Here is a 16,788-nt window from a genome sequence, read left to right on the forward strand (position 1 = left end):
TCCTTCCCTGTCTCCTCTCCTCCCCTCCCCTCTTTTCCTCTCCTCTCTCCTCTCCTCCTCTCCCCTCCCTTCCCCGCTCCTAAAACACCCTCCCCATCTTAGATCCACCTCCCCAGTGTCACAGAGTGACACTTAACACAATGAGGAGTGAGAGGCAGGGCCCATTTAAGTGAGAATCTGACAACAGGACATCTATGTTTTATGAAATGGCGCATGTTAACAGCTGCATCGCCCAGAGCCACGAGGAGAAGGCAGCTACAAAACATGCATGAAATCCACATTAAAAACCAGAAGACAGGACTTTAAACTAAACAAACATCTTGTTTCCAAGCCTGGCAGCACACTGCCTTTGCAAAGGTGTTTATCACACCAGATCCTGGGCCTAGCTGGGTGGCGGCCCAGGAGAAGCAGCCCTCCTGTCACCCAAGCGAGTGTCAGGTGAGGGGGAGGGGAGGAGGAGAGAAGAGGGGGAGGGGAGGAAAGAGAGAAGAGGGGGAGGGGAGGAAAGAGAGGGGGGGGGGGGAGGAAGGAGAGAGGAGGACAAATTCTTTATTCTGCTCATCTGAGGAGATTAGGGGCAAGCTGAGATTTTTCATTTTATTTGTTCTCCTCAAAGCCCTTTTTAAACACACTTCCTACCTAATCTACCTGGATCAACCACCCAGAACCAGGCTGGTCAGTGGGTGAGTCCTGTCAGGTCTCAGGGTGAGGTGAGACAAAGGAGACAAAGGGAGAAAGAAAAGCCACAATGGACGTGGGGGAGGAGGTGAGAGATGGGGTTCCCAGCAAAGGCTGCAACCCTGCGCACGGGGGGCAGAATCACTAATGACGGTGAAGAGGTCGGTGCTAAGGGCCCTCCTGCCAATCCTGGGGCAATCGGCCATAATTCACACCCACGATTCTGTTAGTGAAAAGATCCCATGCTGAGAGACAAAGATGCCATGCTGACCTCTCTCTCTTACGATAAAAGTGACAGTTTTAGTCAAATCAGGCCATTTGGGACAATTAGCACTTTTCTGAAGGTTCTGCTCTGCTCCCTCATCACAGCAGGAAGGGGACCCAAGCCCCAGTGATAGGTGCCAGGCCAACTCTGTATCTACTGCCCAAAACTTATGTCAAGGCCACCAGGGTCGGACCCCAGGGCACAGAGGGTGCGCAATCTGCATCCGTGAAGGAGTGTCCCCAGCAAGGAAATGCCAGACCCTGCAAGTACTGGTGGGCTGTGCCGAGGCCTCCAAAGATGCTTCTCTCATTCACACTCCCTAGTGACCATAACAAATCAGTGCCTCTTCTTCAGCCCTCCTCCTCCTCCTCCCCGGCCTCCCTGCCGCCTGCCCAGGCCTCTGGGAGGCTGCTCCCTCTGGCTTCTCTCCTGCCTCCTCTGTCTCTTTTCCTCCTCCTCCCAGTCTGACCTCAATAACAAGCCTCCCTCAGGGCTGCCCCTCACTCTCGCTCCTCTCTCCACACTCTCCCACGGGCAGCTTCTCGTCCCACCCCCGGCACACGTCTGTATCTCCCGTCCCGTGCTCTCTTCAGTGACCCCAAACCCCGTCTACCACAACCACCAGGCCCATCCTGATCTGGCAAAACCAAGCTCCTTCTCAGACTGGTTTCCTTCTTGGACCCCCGGCATGGGCAGTGAGGTCCGGCCACTTCTGAGACCTTGGGGAATCACTGCTCTTTGCTCACCTCTCACCTCCCGTAAGTTGTCACGCCCCGCCGACGCCATCGCCACCACATCGCTGACAGAACTGCCAGGACCAGGCCAGCTCATGCCCACCCCCATCTGGCCTGACGCTCTGCCCTCTCCACATGCCAATCACTCACTCACACCCCTGTGGGATGCCTTTGCATAGGTGCACTCAGACCCCTCCTCTACTCAAGAATCATCAACGGCTCTCTACCGCTGACTGAAGAAAGCTGAAACTCCTCTAGGTGGCCACACCAGACCCTCCACAAGCTGCATCCCACAGCTTTGCAGGCGAACTTCCAGTTACTCCAGCCTACAGCCAAACTGAACCAGTCTCTGCCCCAGAACGTGTCCTGAGCTTCCGTGCCTGGAATGTGCTCTCTTCCCACATCCTACCCCTCTTTAAAGCCCAAAGTCATTGCTTCCAGGAAGCCCTCCCTGATCACTCCACCGGACGCTGACCAACCCCCTCAGAGCCCCATCAAGGTAAGCCTCTGTCAGACCCTTCTATGATACAGTAACTGACAAGAGGCTCCCTGAGGGCAGGGACCTTGACAGTGAAGGTGCCCCAGGCCCAGCACACTGCTCTGCACCCTGGTTTGCTGGCTGGTGACCAATAATATGAACATTACATGCTTCATGGAAAACAGAACAAAACCTGAGTTAGCAGTAAGGATAAAAGCCAGACACGGGCATCCCAGATGACGGCATCGCAGGAGCCCAGCTTCTCCACGGGGTCTGCAGACAAACGTCTTGATGCAGCAGTTCACCAAGACCATTTATACCAGAAGATGACAAAGGGAACTGTCTCTGGCCACGGCCACAAGGCCTCTCACCTGGGACCCAGCACAGGCGAAGCTTCGCTAGCATCTGCTGAATCTGCTTGTGAAACCACCGCCGTCACTCTGGCCTGGAATCTGGGGCGAGAACCCTGAGAGGCTAAGCCTTGGAGGGCCGGAAGCTCGACCCCGGCTCTGCTGAGTACAGGGGACACCCTGTCCAGTAAATGTCACGATGAAGGAATACAGGGTGGTTCTGGATCCGCAAAATCAAATCTGCAAAACATGAGTTGCCACAGCCATGACCTCGCGGTCAGGGGTCCTGCAGAACTGGGGCCCTCGGTATCCTAAACTCCTGCCAGTTAAGGGAGATGGAGGGAAGCTTCTCGGGGGCGCTGGCGATCAAGCCACCCCCTCCCAATGCTGACAGTTGATGAGCACCAGGACGCTCAGACTCATGGAACGCAGGAGGTCCCAAGATTCAGCTCCCCTTTTGTGGGTGGGGAAGCTGAGGGGCTGTGGTCAAGCCACGAGCTCCCCTCGAGGCTGAGCCTCTGAATGGGGCCTGAGGAAGGTCAACAGTCAAGATGGCGATGCCCACATCAGGAGGAGGAAATGCAGGAGGGTCAAGGGGCGAGAGGAACGATTGTCATTCATCCAACAAATCTTTACTGGGGACAAAAACATGAAGGGGGTGCAGTGGCTGCCCTGAGGAGCCAGAACCAAGGAAGCAGGGACGAGGCAGGGACAGACAAGCGTCGTGCAAGGGGGCGACGTCGAGGGCAGGACACCCAGGGACATCATTTTCTTTCCATTCACTGAAAGAAGAAGGCAATGACCCTAAGAGACCATCTTAAAAATTAAAAAGAAATCATCCCAAGCCCACGGATTTCATTGGGTTGAAGAGCTGTAATTTGGGGCAGAGAAAGATAGGTTTCAAAAAATATTATTTTCAAGGGGATTCAGAGAACAGGTCTAGACAAAACCATACCATCTTTTTTATTATTGTTTTTACTCAGCTGAAGAACAGAAAGCCATTGCTGCAACGCTGAACAAAGAGAACTCTATGAAAAACAAACTGGGCCTAAGGAGACGGGGCCGCAGCACAGAAACGTCAGGCTCTACGGAGCCACCACGGGCCCTGGACCCAAGATCCCAAGGCCTTCTCCTGCCAGCAAGGGAGGTGCCCTCAGTGAACAGCGTGAGAGCGAGTGCGTGAGCAAGAAAGGGAGGGAGACAACAGGCAAGTGAGCAAGCCTTCAGTCAGGCCTGCGCAGGGTCCAGCCACAGGCTACAGGCGACGGACAGAAGCACAGAGAGCCAGACGGGCCCTGCCTCCAAGGAGCTCCCGGTGTAACAGGCAGAAGGAAGGGGACAGGTAAGGATGAAGGGCCTACTGTGTGCCAGGCACTTCACAACATGCCTCAGAGGGAGGCACTCTTATTATCCCATTTTATAATTGAGGAAACTGAGGCAAACAGCGATTAAGTAACTTGCCCAAGGTAACACCACTAGCAAGTCACATGGGCCAGATTTGGGCTCAGGTCTTCTTGAGTCCAGGCCCTGAGCTCTACCCACTGCACTACCTAGCTTGCCTCTAATGAGAGAGCAAAAGGAAAGGCAGACAGACAGATGGAACAGGCAGGCAGGCAGTCAGATGGACAGATGAAGAGATGGATGGACAGAGACAGGCAGACAGATGGACAGATGGAGAGGCAGACAGACAGAACAGACAGGGAGCCAGATAGATGGACAGATGGAAAGGTAGATGGACAGAGACAGGCAGACAGATGGACAGATGGAGAGGCAGCAGACAGAACAGACAGGGAGACAGACAGATGGACATATGGAGAGGCAGATGGACAGAGACAGGCAGACAGATGGACATATGGAGAGATGGATGTACAAAGACAGGCAGAGAGATAGGCAGATAGATGGAAAGGCAGATGGACAGAGACAGGCAGACAGATGGACAGATGGAGAGATGGATGGACAAAGACAGGCAGAGAGATAGGCAGATAGATGGAAAGGAAGATAGACAGAGGCAGACAGACAGATGGATAGATGGAGAGGCAGATGGACAGAGACAGGCCAGCACACCAGATTCCAAAGCACACACAAAGATTCCTGGTGTCTGTCCCACACTGCATCACATCAGTGTGCACCCAATACACACAGGTTAATGGCTTTGAAGCACCCCCAGCTGCGTGAGAATTCCTCGGCCCCAAACTCCCCTGGTGGTGAATGTGGAAAAAGCCAGGAATCTCCCTGAAAGGAGGCCCGCCCCCACCCCTCACTTCCCCACACCTCTTTCTGAACTCCACAACGATTCTGAAGCCTTGGTCTAAGCACATAACCATTAATTAGTGGTTCCATTACATTACCCCTACCCCAGTCCTGATAAATAAATCTGCAGCCACTTAAAATATAGTCACATTTCACCAGGCGGTAAAAATGTGGTGTTTTCTTTTTTTTCTTTTTTAATGAGAACCTTATGCAGGAACATTGGGGGTCCTAATTAGATCTTCCAGGGCTCGGGGGTGGGGGACACACAGTAAGTGGTGTGACGAACGGGAGCAGAACGAGATGCGTGTGTCCTGTGCGTGGAAGACGCTGCACTTAAGGAGTGCGATAACCAACATTAATAAGAAAATAGAAATCTGTAATTTTACGGATGTGCTCAAATGGCTCGTTCCGCTCTGGTTACAAACAAACAGCTCGCCTGTCCGCCAGCACAGCACGAAGGCTGCAGGATGCTCGAGTGCAATTGTGAACACCGCCGCAGGGCAATTTGAGTCTGGCCTTCCTTGAACAGATAAACACCACCATCACTTTTATGGCTGCAGTAATGAAAGTCTTGGCACTGAATAGATTCCACAGGGTTGGCTAGCCCTGATGAGCCCAGCTGGAAGGTGGTCATTCATTCACTCAGCTGTTCACGGATATCTCCCAGGGCCCAGCTGCAACTGGATCCACAAACGCTGGTGATGAGGAGTCAAAGGCACGGCTCCCCTCCCTAAGATGGGGCCCACAGGCCACCAGGAACACGGGGGACGGACAGCCAAGTGCTGCAGCCACGCAGTGTGGGGAGCTCAGTGAGATGGTCCATACCAACAGGCATAAAGGAGTGGAGGGGTCTCCAAGGTCGAGGGCACTCAACACAGGCATCTGGCAGGGCGGGGGAAGGCAAGGGAGGCCAAGTGGTCAGGTGGGTTCCACCAGAGATAAGGAAGGAGAGGCCCAGGGAAGAGAGGGAGTGAGTGAGTGAAAGAAGGGAGCACCTCCTAAGAACAGTCAGGCAGCCCCTACCCTCAGGGGGCTCCCAGTCCAGTGGAGAGATCACACCTAGGCAAAGTTCCAGCTCAAAGTCAGAGGGAAGCGCCCAGGGGCCTTGGGCAAAGCAGCAAGGCAGAGTGGGAGGTCTCTTCTTACAAGTCATTTCTATTGATAATCTTGGCAGTTTCTGAGCGGCACCACCAGACCGGGCCAAGGCGGCATCTCCGCAGGGGCTGCTTCCCAGCAGGATGGCTGAGGACCCTTCCCAAGGCCCTGGGGCACAGGGTCTGAGAGGAGCTGGTGGCCAAGGGGTAGGAGGTCTGGCTCAGGGGCCGTGGTGCCAGGGTACTTGGGTGGTTTGCCTGTGGCCCCTTTGCCACAGGGGCTGCCTCCCCGACGAGGGTGGTTCTGCCACCCCAGGGCTCCCTCTCCACAGTGACCGCTCCCCTCAGTAACAGCTGTGGGGGCCGGGCGGGAAGCACACCTGGTGAGTCAAACTTGTCAGCGTCTCACCCCTGCTCACAGGCAGAGCCGCGATTTGAACTCGGGTCCTTGGACTCCAAAGTGGACTTCCTCTTACCCTACCGCTGGGAGGGGCTGCTGAAGGGCAGGGCTGCCTAACCTGGAGCTCCTCCCATTGCTGCCATCAAGACGAGAGCACAGAAGCCGCCTCCTGTCTTCTGACCTCCCCCATCCCATCGACGCTCTGGGGATCGCAGGCTCAGGCCGCACCTCGCACCACGCTCTCCGCAGGCTCCTCTTCTACAACGGCCTCCACACGCGCCTGTGTGCGGCTCCTCCTGCCACTGGCCGTCTAGGTCAGCAGAGCCAAGATCTCTTGCCTGAAGCAGGTTTCTCAGTGATGGTGAGTTTGCCACAAACACACAACTAAAGACAGTGCTAACAATGACTCATGTGCCAACTTTCTCATCTCTAGGTAAGAAATCTCTTTGTGAAAATGGCCTATGTACACACAAAGGGCAGCCCTGATGAAAACACAAGAAGAGGACAGGAAGAGCTGCACAGGTCATTTTGGAAATCTGATCAGGTTCTCAAAGACATAAGATACCGATCATGTAACATGCTCCTAAGCCTTTTGTCTGTGGGTTTTTATAAAGCATTTAACAAGAGAACAAAATGCTGCTGACAGGCAGCCTGGTCAAGTGGAAAGTGCCAGATGCGTAGCCACGCCAGACCAGGGTTCGAATGCTGCCTCTAGGAGCACTATGAGCCTTGGGTTCATCTGTAAAAGGGAGGTAATTACATCTTCAGCACATGATCTACAGAGTTGGGAGGGTGAAGAGGTCGCACAGGCAAAGTCCTCTGGAAGCTTTAAAAAATGCTACAGAAATGTCAGTAAACTAGGTGTCTCCCACACCCACGCATTAAAATGACACCAGAGCTTAGGGTAATGGGGTTTCTTCCGGGCCATTCCCATGCCACGCCCCCCGGACTCCCACCATCCCTCTCATCTCTGTCCATTAATCTCAGACTCTGCCACTGGGCCCCACGGCTCAGAAGGTGAGTTTGAGCCACGCCGCCACACCACGTCTGCCATGTCATCATGTCTACCACGTCTTTACCTCTCCTTCCACAGCCTGAGGCCCTGATGTCTTCTCCTCCTCCCAAAAAATGTAAGCACTCTGAGGGCAGGGACTATCTCACCTGTGTTAACTTGCACCCTCAGTCACTGTTCCTGGCACACAGTAAGTACTTAACAAATGCTTCTCCTCTCATTCATGCTCTCACTGATTCACTCTGAAGTAGGGTCATGTAGTCATGCCCGGTGGGATCAGAGATCCAAGCCCCTCAGGGTCAGGTGGGATGCCAGCCCTAACATCTGCTACAATAAATGTCATATGAGTGGCTCTACGAGAGCTTCTGGAGCCCATTCCAGAACGCGTTTCCCTCAGGATGGAGAGCTGACGGGCGCTAGGCGAACGAGAGTCTCGATGACTCACAGAGGATTCGCCCAGTGTGGGAGGCTGCTTTGTCCTGCTTACAGGACAAAGGGGGTCTGGGTTTTCCTTTGTTCAGTGGCTGGATGCTCAGATTTTTTTAAAAAGAAAGGAATTGGGGGGCAGAGCAAAGATGGTGGAGTGAAAGCAGTGACTTGCTTGAGCTCTTTCCCAAATCCCTCCAAATACCTGTAAAAACCAGCTCTAAACAAATTCTAGAGCAACAGAATACACAAAAAGACAGAGTGAAACAAATTTCCAGCCTACGACAACCTGGAAGGCTGACAGGAAAGGTCTGTTGCACCAGTCTGAGAGAGAACTGCAGTCCAGCGCAAAATGCATCAGCACAGACTGGGCCCCAGCAAATCCAGAGCAGGCCTCAGAGGACTGAATCACAGGCAGCTGTGGCGGTTTCCAGACTTCTCAACCCACAAATGCCAGAGACAACTTAGAAGTTCAGTAGGAAAGGTCTGTCGAACCTGCAGTCTGGCCCTAGCCCTGGTGCAGTCCCAAGGCAACGGCGGCTGATTCCGGAGCTCTAGGCCCACACACAGCGGGGCGATCGACTGGCTGATCAGAGGGGGGTTACAGGGATTTCTTTGCTACCACTGAGGAAGGATTCTCTTGATTTACCTATGCATGGATCTGGGTCACAGTTCCGGGTGGCAGTCCTGGGGCAAGGAGGAGTGCTGGCCTGGTGGAGCTTGTAGTAGTGGTGGAGAGGGAATCCTCCTTAAGGTTCCAAGGCAGAAAAGAGTGCTTGCGGTCACTCACAGATCACAGCACAGGCCAGGAAAGGAGTAAACACCTCTCCTTTAATCAAACCACCTTGGAAGAACTGAAAATTTACAGGTCCCTAGAAGTATCTCTGAAAACAGCTGCACAAAACTCCCGAAGCTTGGGACAGTACACCCTCCACACTGGAAGCAGACCCCTACCTTAACAAAGAATTTAAAAGTCAAGTAACTGGCTGGGAAAATGAGCAAATAGTGGAAAAAAACTCAGACCACAGACTCTTTCTTTGGTGACGAGAAAGATCAAAACATACAACCAGAAGAAGACAACAAAGTCAGAGTTCCTATATGAAAAGCCTCCAAGAAAAATATGAATCAGTCCCAGGCCTTGGAACAGCTCAAAAAGGATTTTGAAAAGCAAGTAAGAGAAGTAGAAGAAAAATTGGGAACAGAAATGAGAGTGATGCAAGAAAATCATGAAAAACAAGTCAACAGCTTACTAAAGGAGACCCAAAAAAATACTGAAGAAAATAACACCTTAAAAAATAACCTAACCCAAATGGCAAAAGAGGTCCAAAAAGCCAATGAGGAGAAGAATGCCTTAAAAAGCAGAATTGGCCAAATGGAAAAGGAAGTCCAAAAGCTCACTGAAGAAAATAATTCCTTAAAAATTAGAATGGAGCAAATGGAAGCTAGTGACTTTATGAGAAATCAAGAAATTATAAAACAAAATCAAAAGAATGAAAAATAGAAGACAATGTAAAATATCTCAATGGAAAAACAACTGACCTGGAAAATAGGTCCAGGAGATGTCATTTAAAAATTATTGGACTACCTGAAAGCCATGATCAAAAAAAGAGCCTAGACATCATCTTTCAAGAAAGTATCAAGGAAAACTGCCCTGATATTCTAGAACCAGAGGGTAAAATGGAAACTGAAAGAATCCACTGATCACCTCTTGAAAGAGATCCCAAAAGGAAAACTCCTAGAAATATTATAGCCAAATCCCAGAGTTCCCATGTCAAGGAGAAAATATTGCAAGCAGCCAGAAAAAAACAATTCAAGTATTGTGGAAACACAATCAGGATACCACAAGATTTAGCAGCTTCTACATTAAGGGACTGCAGGGCTTAGAATATAATATTCCAGAGGGCAAAGGAGATAGAATTACAACCAAGAATCACCTACCCAGCAAAACTGAGCATAATCCTTCAGGGGAAAAAATAGTCATTCAGTGAAATAGAGGACTTTCAAGCATTCTTGATGAAATGATCAGAGCTGAATAGAAAATTTGACTTTCAGATACAAGACTCAAGAGAAACATGAAAAGGTAAAGAGGAAAGAGAAATCATAAGGGACTTATTGAAGTTGAACTGTTTACATTCCTGCATGGAAAGATGATATTTGTAACTCATGAGACCTTTCTCAGTATTAGGGTAGTTGGAGGAAATATATATATAGACAGAAGGCACAGGGTGAGTTGAATATGAAGGAATGATATCTAAAAAATAAAATTAAGGGGTGAGACAGGATTGTACTGGAAGAAGAAGAAAGGGAGAGGTAGAATGGAGCAAATTATCTCACATAAAAGAGGCAAGAAAAAGCTTTTACAGTGGAGGGGAAGAGAGGGGAGGTGAGAGGGAATGAATGAACTTTACTCTCACTGGATTTGGCTTTAGGAGAGAATAACATCCACACTCAATTGGGTATGGAAATCTATCTTACCCTACATGAAAATAGGAGGAAGTGGATAAGGGATGGGGGATGATAGAAGGGAGGCATATTGGGGGAGGGGCTAATCAGAAGCAAACATTTTTGAGAAGGGACAGAGTGAAAGGAAAGAGTAGAATAAATGAGGGGGGGTGAGATAGGATAGAGAGAAATATAATTAGTCTTTCACAACATGACTATAATGGAAGTGTTTTGCATGACTGCACATGTACGGCCTATATCGAAATGTCTGCCTTCTCATTGAGGGTGGGTGGGGAGGGAGGAAGGGAGAGAATTTGGAAGTCAAAGTTTTAAAAATGAATGTTAAAATTGTTTTTATATGCAACTGGGAAATAAGATATACAGGCAGTGGGGTACAGAAATCTATTCTGTCCTATAGCAAAATAGAAGAGGAAGGTAATAAGAGAAGGGGGGAGACAGAAGGGAGGGCAGATTAGGAGAAGGGGTAATCAGAATGCACACCGTCTTGAGGCGGGATCAGGGGAGAGATGGGGAGAAAATCTGGAACTCAAAATCTTGTGGAAGTGAATTAATTAATTAAGCAAGTAATTAAAATACTTTTAAATAAAAAAACTGGAGAAAAAAAAGGAAGGAATTGTCTGGTTTTGTTGAACTTTTCTCTCTTCTTTCCTTCATACTAGGAGGGGGAGGGAGGAGGAATGCACGAGGTAATACAAGTGATATAAAAACAAAAGATTTCAATAAAAATTTTATTTTTAAAAAAACCACAAGGATAGTGTATAAAAGGCACGGAGGCCGCAGATTCCCCACCTCTGTAGAAGAAGGCATTGCCCGGCCTCCCAGCTGCTCCACCACCAAGCCCCTCCGTCTCTCGCTCTAGGCCTTCTCTCTGGCTGCTCCCCCATACCCAAACATTCACTCTCCTCATTTCAACCTACTGAGTTCTCTGCCTTCCTCTGAATCCCAACCAAAATCCCACCTTCCACAGGAAGCCTCCCCTCATGATTACTCCTTATTTAGCTGGCTTATTTGTACATAGTGATTTGTGAGTTGTCTCTTCCATTATGAGCTCCTTGAGGCCGGGGACTGCCTTTTGCCTTTCTTGGTATTTCTAGTTCTTAGCCTGGCATACAAAAGGTGCTTAATAAATGCTTTAAATTCCAATTCCCTTCTCCTCATAGCTCTACCATTATAGGAACATTTCACACATTCCTTCCAGGCACTGCTCTCTTCACAAGACACTCCATCTCTTGTCCCCAGGCCTTTGCTCAGGCTGGTCTCCGTGCTAAAGGGTAATACATTCCCTCTTCGCCAAAGCCTCACAGAATCCCAAAATGCCTTCAAGGCCCAATTCAACCAATAATTTCCTATGTGATCCTCCATATAAGAGTGTCCCCCCCCAACCCACTCCCCAATCCAACAAAAATTATTATTTTTAAGTTTGTATATATTTCACACTTACTTCTATGTAGAAATGGTTCTTCCCTCCAGTAAAATGTAAGCCTCTTGAAGGCAAGGCCATTTGGCTGGGGTCTTCATAGCCCCATGTCTAGCCAAGTGCCTAGCATGTAGGAACCATTTAATAAATGCTTATGAATGAAAAAGTTATGAAATCCAACAATTATTAATGATGCAGTCAAAACTAGCCCACGCTACAAGACATAAGGCATTAGACGAGCTCCCTGGGAACTCTAGACATTCTCCTGAATAGTCATGAGATAACTTAGCAATATATACACTCACATTAAGGCAAAGAAAGGCCTCAGCCCCTCCTTTTTACAGAGAAGGAAATGGAAGCCCAGAACGTGACCCTTACACACATTCCAGAAGCTTGCCATTTAAAGACATTTTACAAAAATTCTCATTATAACGTGGCCAATTAGCCCCTGAATATCTCTCCAGGCACACGAATCTAGCTAGCTAAGATGTCTCTTGCATCACATAAGTGTCTCCATCCATCCCCAGGATTCAGAAGTCTCCAGTTCACGACACGGCCTACCCAACACCATCAGGGTTTCCCAAAGAGCATTCTGTGGGTGCCAACCTCCCTCCTCACTGGATCCCCATCACCTGGCCAGGGTTGTCTCCATGTAGTCGGTCACAAGAATCCCACGCATTGGAGACCCAACCAGCCAACGGAGGGCTGGAGTGGGATTTCCATTTGCAAAGGACAATGGCATTCACTTGGAATCACGATACACCCCAGGCCACTAAATGACTCCTGCTAAAGTCTGTACATAGGGGCAGCTAGGTGGGTAGATCACCGACCCTGGATTCAGGAGGACATGAGTTCAAATCCAGCCTCAGACACATAACACTTACTAGCTGTGAGACCCTGGGCAAGTCACTTAACCCCATTGCCTAGCCAAAAAAAATTAAACAAAATAAAGTCTGTACATAGGAAGAGTTTACCTACCCACAAAAAAGGGGATAATAAGAGCACCTGCCTCCAAGAATGGTTGTGAGGACTGAATGAGATGATATTACTAAGCACTTAGCACAGTGCTTGACACATAGTAGGTGCTTAAAAAGGCACCTGGGTGGTGTAATAGATAGAACACTACTTGGAATCAGGAAGACTCAGTTCTATAAGTTCAAATCCAGCCTCATACACATACTAGCCCCAGAGCAAGTCAGTTAACCATGTCTGCCTCAGTTTCCTCATCTGAAAATGAGCTGGAGAAGGAAATGGTAAACCACTCCAATATCTGTCAAATGGGGTCACCAAGAGTCAAACACAAGTGAAAGGGCTGGACAACAAAAGGTGCTTAATAAGTGCTTATTCCCTCTCTTCCTTTTCCTCTTCCAGCCCTGGCTTCACAGCTTACCTCCAGAGGCCCCTTGTTGAGACACTGCACCGGTAAGATGGAAACATGGGGATTTTCTCCTCCTTCTGATGGGTACATCTGGAAATTCACTCTCTGATACAGAATCTGAAAGGAGAACAGATGACAGTCTGTGTTGGCTCTGGAAGCTTCAACTCTCCTCCCAATTTACAGTCACCACATTTTGATTTTCCTAAGCAGGATGAATCTCAACTTTGGGGGAAAACAGCTGCTCTCTCCTTAGAGAGGTGCTCAACTTCCTCCCATGTTTCCATTAAGCCCTCACCCATGTTTTCTAGGAATATGGAGGCCTCTTTACGAAGTAACTGAAAATCCTGACCTGGAATACGGCTTATGAAAGACTGTGGAAGAGAAGCAAGGGGTCTTTGGGGCTCCTGACCCTAACTGGGCTTTTGTTTCATCAGGTCAAGTTATGCAATTTCCCACCATTTTTTTCCACATAAGATGCAAAATGTATGAGGGACCAAATATTTCGTCCTTTGCTTTGTATTCTCGGCACCCAACACAATCCACGCCCCCCGGAGGTGCTGGTTAGTTGGCAGACTTTTCTTGATCTATTCTGTCTTTCTTGATGTCTACCAGAAAACAGACAGACTGTCACAAGTCTATGTACACTCCCCTCCCCTTCTCCTCCTGGATTTCTTGTTCCCTATTTTCAAACAAGTGACACTTGTTTCTTAACTGGACACTCTCTTCTCTCTAAGATTCTGAGACACACCCACCCCAGCCTCTCCTGGTTCTCCTCCTCCTTCTCTGACTGCTCCTTCTCAGTCTTTGTTGCTCAATCTTCCTAATCATGGGTGTCCCTCAGGGGCCTGTCCTGAGCTCTCTTCTCTTCTTTCTCCTCATTGGGTGCTCTCATCAGATCCCATGTATTTAATTCCCATCTCGACGCTGAAGACTCTCAAATCTACCTATTCTGATCCAAACTCTCAACTGACTTCCAGTCTCAAATCTCTAATTGCTTATTGAATGTCTCAAACTGGATGTCCAGTAGACACCTGAAACTCAAAATGTCCAAAACTGAACTCATTATCTTTCCCTCTAACCCTCCTCTTTTCCTGCCTTCCCTGTAACTGTCAAGGGCAACAGCCCCCTCCCAGACCCTCAGCCTCCCAACTTAGGAACCATCCTAGACTCTTCACTCCTTCTCACCCCGCCCTCCAATCCAATATGGTGCCAAGGCCTGTTGATTTCACCTCCGCAGTATCTCTGGTCGATTTCACCTCTACAGAATATCTGGTCAATCTCACCTCTGCAACATCTCTGGTCGATCTCACCTCTGTAGCATCTCTGGTCGATCTCACCTTGGCAACATCTCTGGTTGATCTCACCTCTGCAGCATCTCTGGTAGATCTCACCTCTGCAGCATCTCTGGTTGATCTCACCTCGGTGGCATCTCTGGTCAATTGCACCTCGGCAGCATCTCTAGTCAATTTCACCTCCAGCATCTCTGGTTGATCTCACCTCTGCAGCATCTCTGGTCGATTTCACCTTGGCAGTATCTGTGGTCAATCTCTTTTCTGCAGCATCTCTAGTAGATCTTACTTCTGCAGCATCTCTGGTCAATCTCACCTCTGCAGCATCTCTGGTCAACTGCACTTCAGCAGCATCTCTAGTCAATTTCGCCTCCAGCATTTCTGGTTGATCTCACCTCAGCAGCATCTCTGGTAGATCTCACCGCGGCAGCATCTCTGGTAGATCTCACCTCGGCAGCATCTCTGGTAGATCTCACCTCGGCAGCATCTCTGGTAGATCTCACCTCGGCAGCATCTCTGGTCGATTTCATCTCTAAAGTATCTGTCATTGGTTTCACCACTGCAGCATCTGCCCAATAGGCCCCTTCTCTCCATATGCAGGTCCTCACCACCTCATTGCAACAGCTGCTGGGCAATCTGCCTACCTCAAGTTTCTCCCCACTCTAGTCCATCCGCCAATCACTAAAGTGATTTTCCTAAAGCACAAGTCCAATCATGTCAACCCTGCTCAGTAAACTGCAGTGGCTCTCAACTGCCTCCAGGATCAAATACAAAATACTCTGTTTAGCATTCAAAGCCCTTCAACCCCATCATTCTTTTTCCTTTCCAGGATTCTTATGCCTCACTCCCCACCACGTATTCTTCAGTCCAGTGACCCTGGTCTCCTCACTGTTCCAACAACAAGAGCCTCCTTCTCCTGGCTCTCGGTGTTTTCTCTGGCTTCCATGCCAGGAAGGCTCTCTTTCCTCATCTCCATCAAGCAGCTTCCCTGGCCTAAGTCCCAACAAGACTTAATTCTAGCACCTTCATTCTGCTGATTATTTCCCATTTATCCTGTGTATAGCTTGTTCTTACATATTTGCCTGTTGTCTCCCTGTTAGATTGTAAGGTCCTTAAGGGTAGGAACTGTCTTTTGCTTCTTTTTGTATCCCCAGTGCTTAGCACAGTGCCTGGTAATTAATAATTAGTAATAACTAATTAATAGGTGCTTAATACATGTTTCCTGACTGACAGGAGATGACCACACATATTAGGTACCTAACAGATGTTCATTTTTAATGACTATCCCATGCATAACAAATGTCTGATAAAACGAATTTATGACATAATTAAACCTTTTCCTGTCTGAGACTTACTTCTGTCTGGAGAGAACTGCTTGCTGCCAGAAGACACTCGATGGAACTGGGAGGACAATGTGTCAGGGCAAAAGCCATGAGTTCCTGGCGAGCAGCCAAGTCCTGGAAGCTTTCACACTGTCCCAGCTGGCTACAGACATCCCAGCTCGGAGAGTAGCCTGCAAAAAGAAGTTGCACGAGAAAGGAGGATTCTGGGAGCTCTCATCCCACCCAGAGGCAAGAAGTGACATTCTCACTGGCCCCAGGCTCTCAGGGCAAGTCTGAGTAACCTGAAGGATGCAGAAAGGCCCATCTGACCGGGAAACCACTAAGAGTGACTGACAGCCTTCCCAGCTCAAGGCTGCTCCAATGGGTAGTGGAACTGGACAAAAAAGCGGTCCCTGAAAAGCTCTGCTGGGTTGTTGTTACAATTACTGTGGTGACTGTCATTATTGCAGGTATCATCATTATTGTTGTTATTGTTATAATCGTTGCTATTATCACTGTTGTTATTGTTATAATTATTCTTATGATTGTCATTATTGATATTGTTATAATCTATTATTATCATTATCATTCTGGTTACCATTACTATTATTAACTAGTAAGGCACTGAGGCCAGGCCTCTTCTGACTCTAGGTCCCGGGTCTGCACCTGCATCCCCCTGCCCTGTCTCCATCTAAAGGCCCAAACACTAAAAGACAGAGTTGGGGAAATCTAAAGACTAACACGATAGTTTGGACACCAAGGACTAAAGCTTCCATCAGAATGATTTTTTTCCCTAACTACATAAATAAATAAAACACTCAAATAAGAAAAGACAACTACTATCAAGTTGAAGATAAAGTGTCATGGTCCAAAATCAAAAGCCCTCTCCCCCAGAAAGCAAGAATTATGTGGGAATCAGTGCCCCGGAATCCAGGAGGAAACGGCCCACGTGGTGGCTGATTAAAAGGAGCCTCTCAAACAGGAGGCAGACAAGGCACAAGAGGCCTCACCTCACCTCACCTCACCTGCAGCAGACTTCCTTTTGGCCACACCCAGAACAACAGCCTGATTCTTTAACGAGGTACTTAGCCTCCAAGCCAGGGGCAGGCCTCCTCCTAGACTACAAGTTGTAAGGTAGCTTGACCAACCCAGGCAACGGTCATCAAGCTTCCCGGGGACAGAAGCTCTACCAGCCTCCACAGCGACTGGATTCTCAGGTTCAATGTGGAATG

The 16,788-nt window shown here is 48.9% G+C and overlaps 1 protein-coding gene across 2 annotated transcripts in view; it reads right to left on the minus strand.

The window, feature by feature from the left end:
* NBAS (neuroblastoma amplified sequence) overlaps positions 1-16,788 on the minus strand; it is a 267,157-nt gene that overhangs the window by 128,927 nt on the left and 121,442 nt on the right. For both annotated transcript variants that reach the window (XM_027855628.1, XM_027855629.1), the window contains 2 exons: positions 15,590-15,747; positions 12,958-13,062 (listed from right to left, as the gene is read on the minus strand). In XM_027855628.1, the coding sequence (XP_027711429.1) occupies positions 12,958-13,062; positions 15,590-15,747 (263 nt within the window). The remainder of the gene's footprint in view (positions 1-12,957; positions 13,063-15,589; positions 15,748-16,788) is intronic.

The sequence above is a fragment of the Vombatus ursinus genome, unplaced genomic scaffold (assembly GCF_900497805.2).
Source record: "Vombatus ursinus unplaced genomic scaffold, bare-nosed wombat genome assembly UNPS02010980.1, whole genome shotgun sequence".
Taxonomy (NCBI): Eukaryota; Metazoa; Chordata; class Mammalia; order Diprotodontia; family Vombatidae; genus Vombatus; species Vombatus ursinus.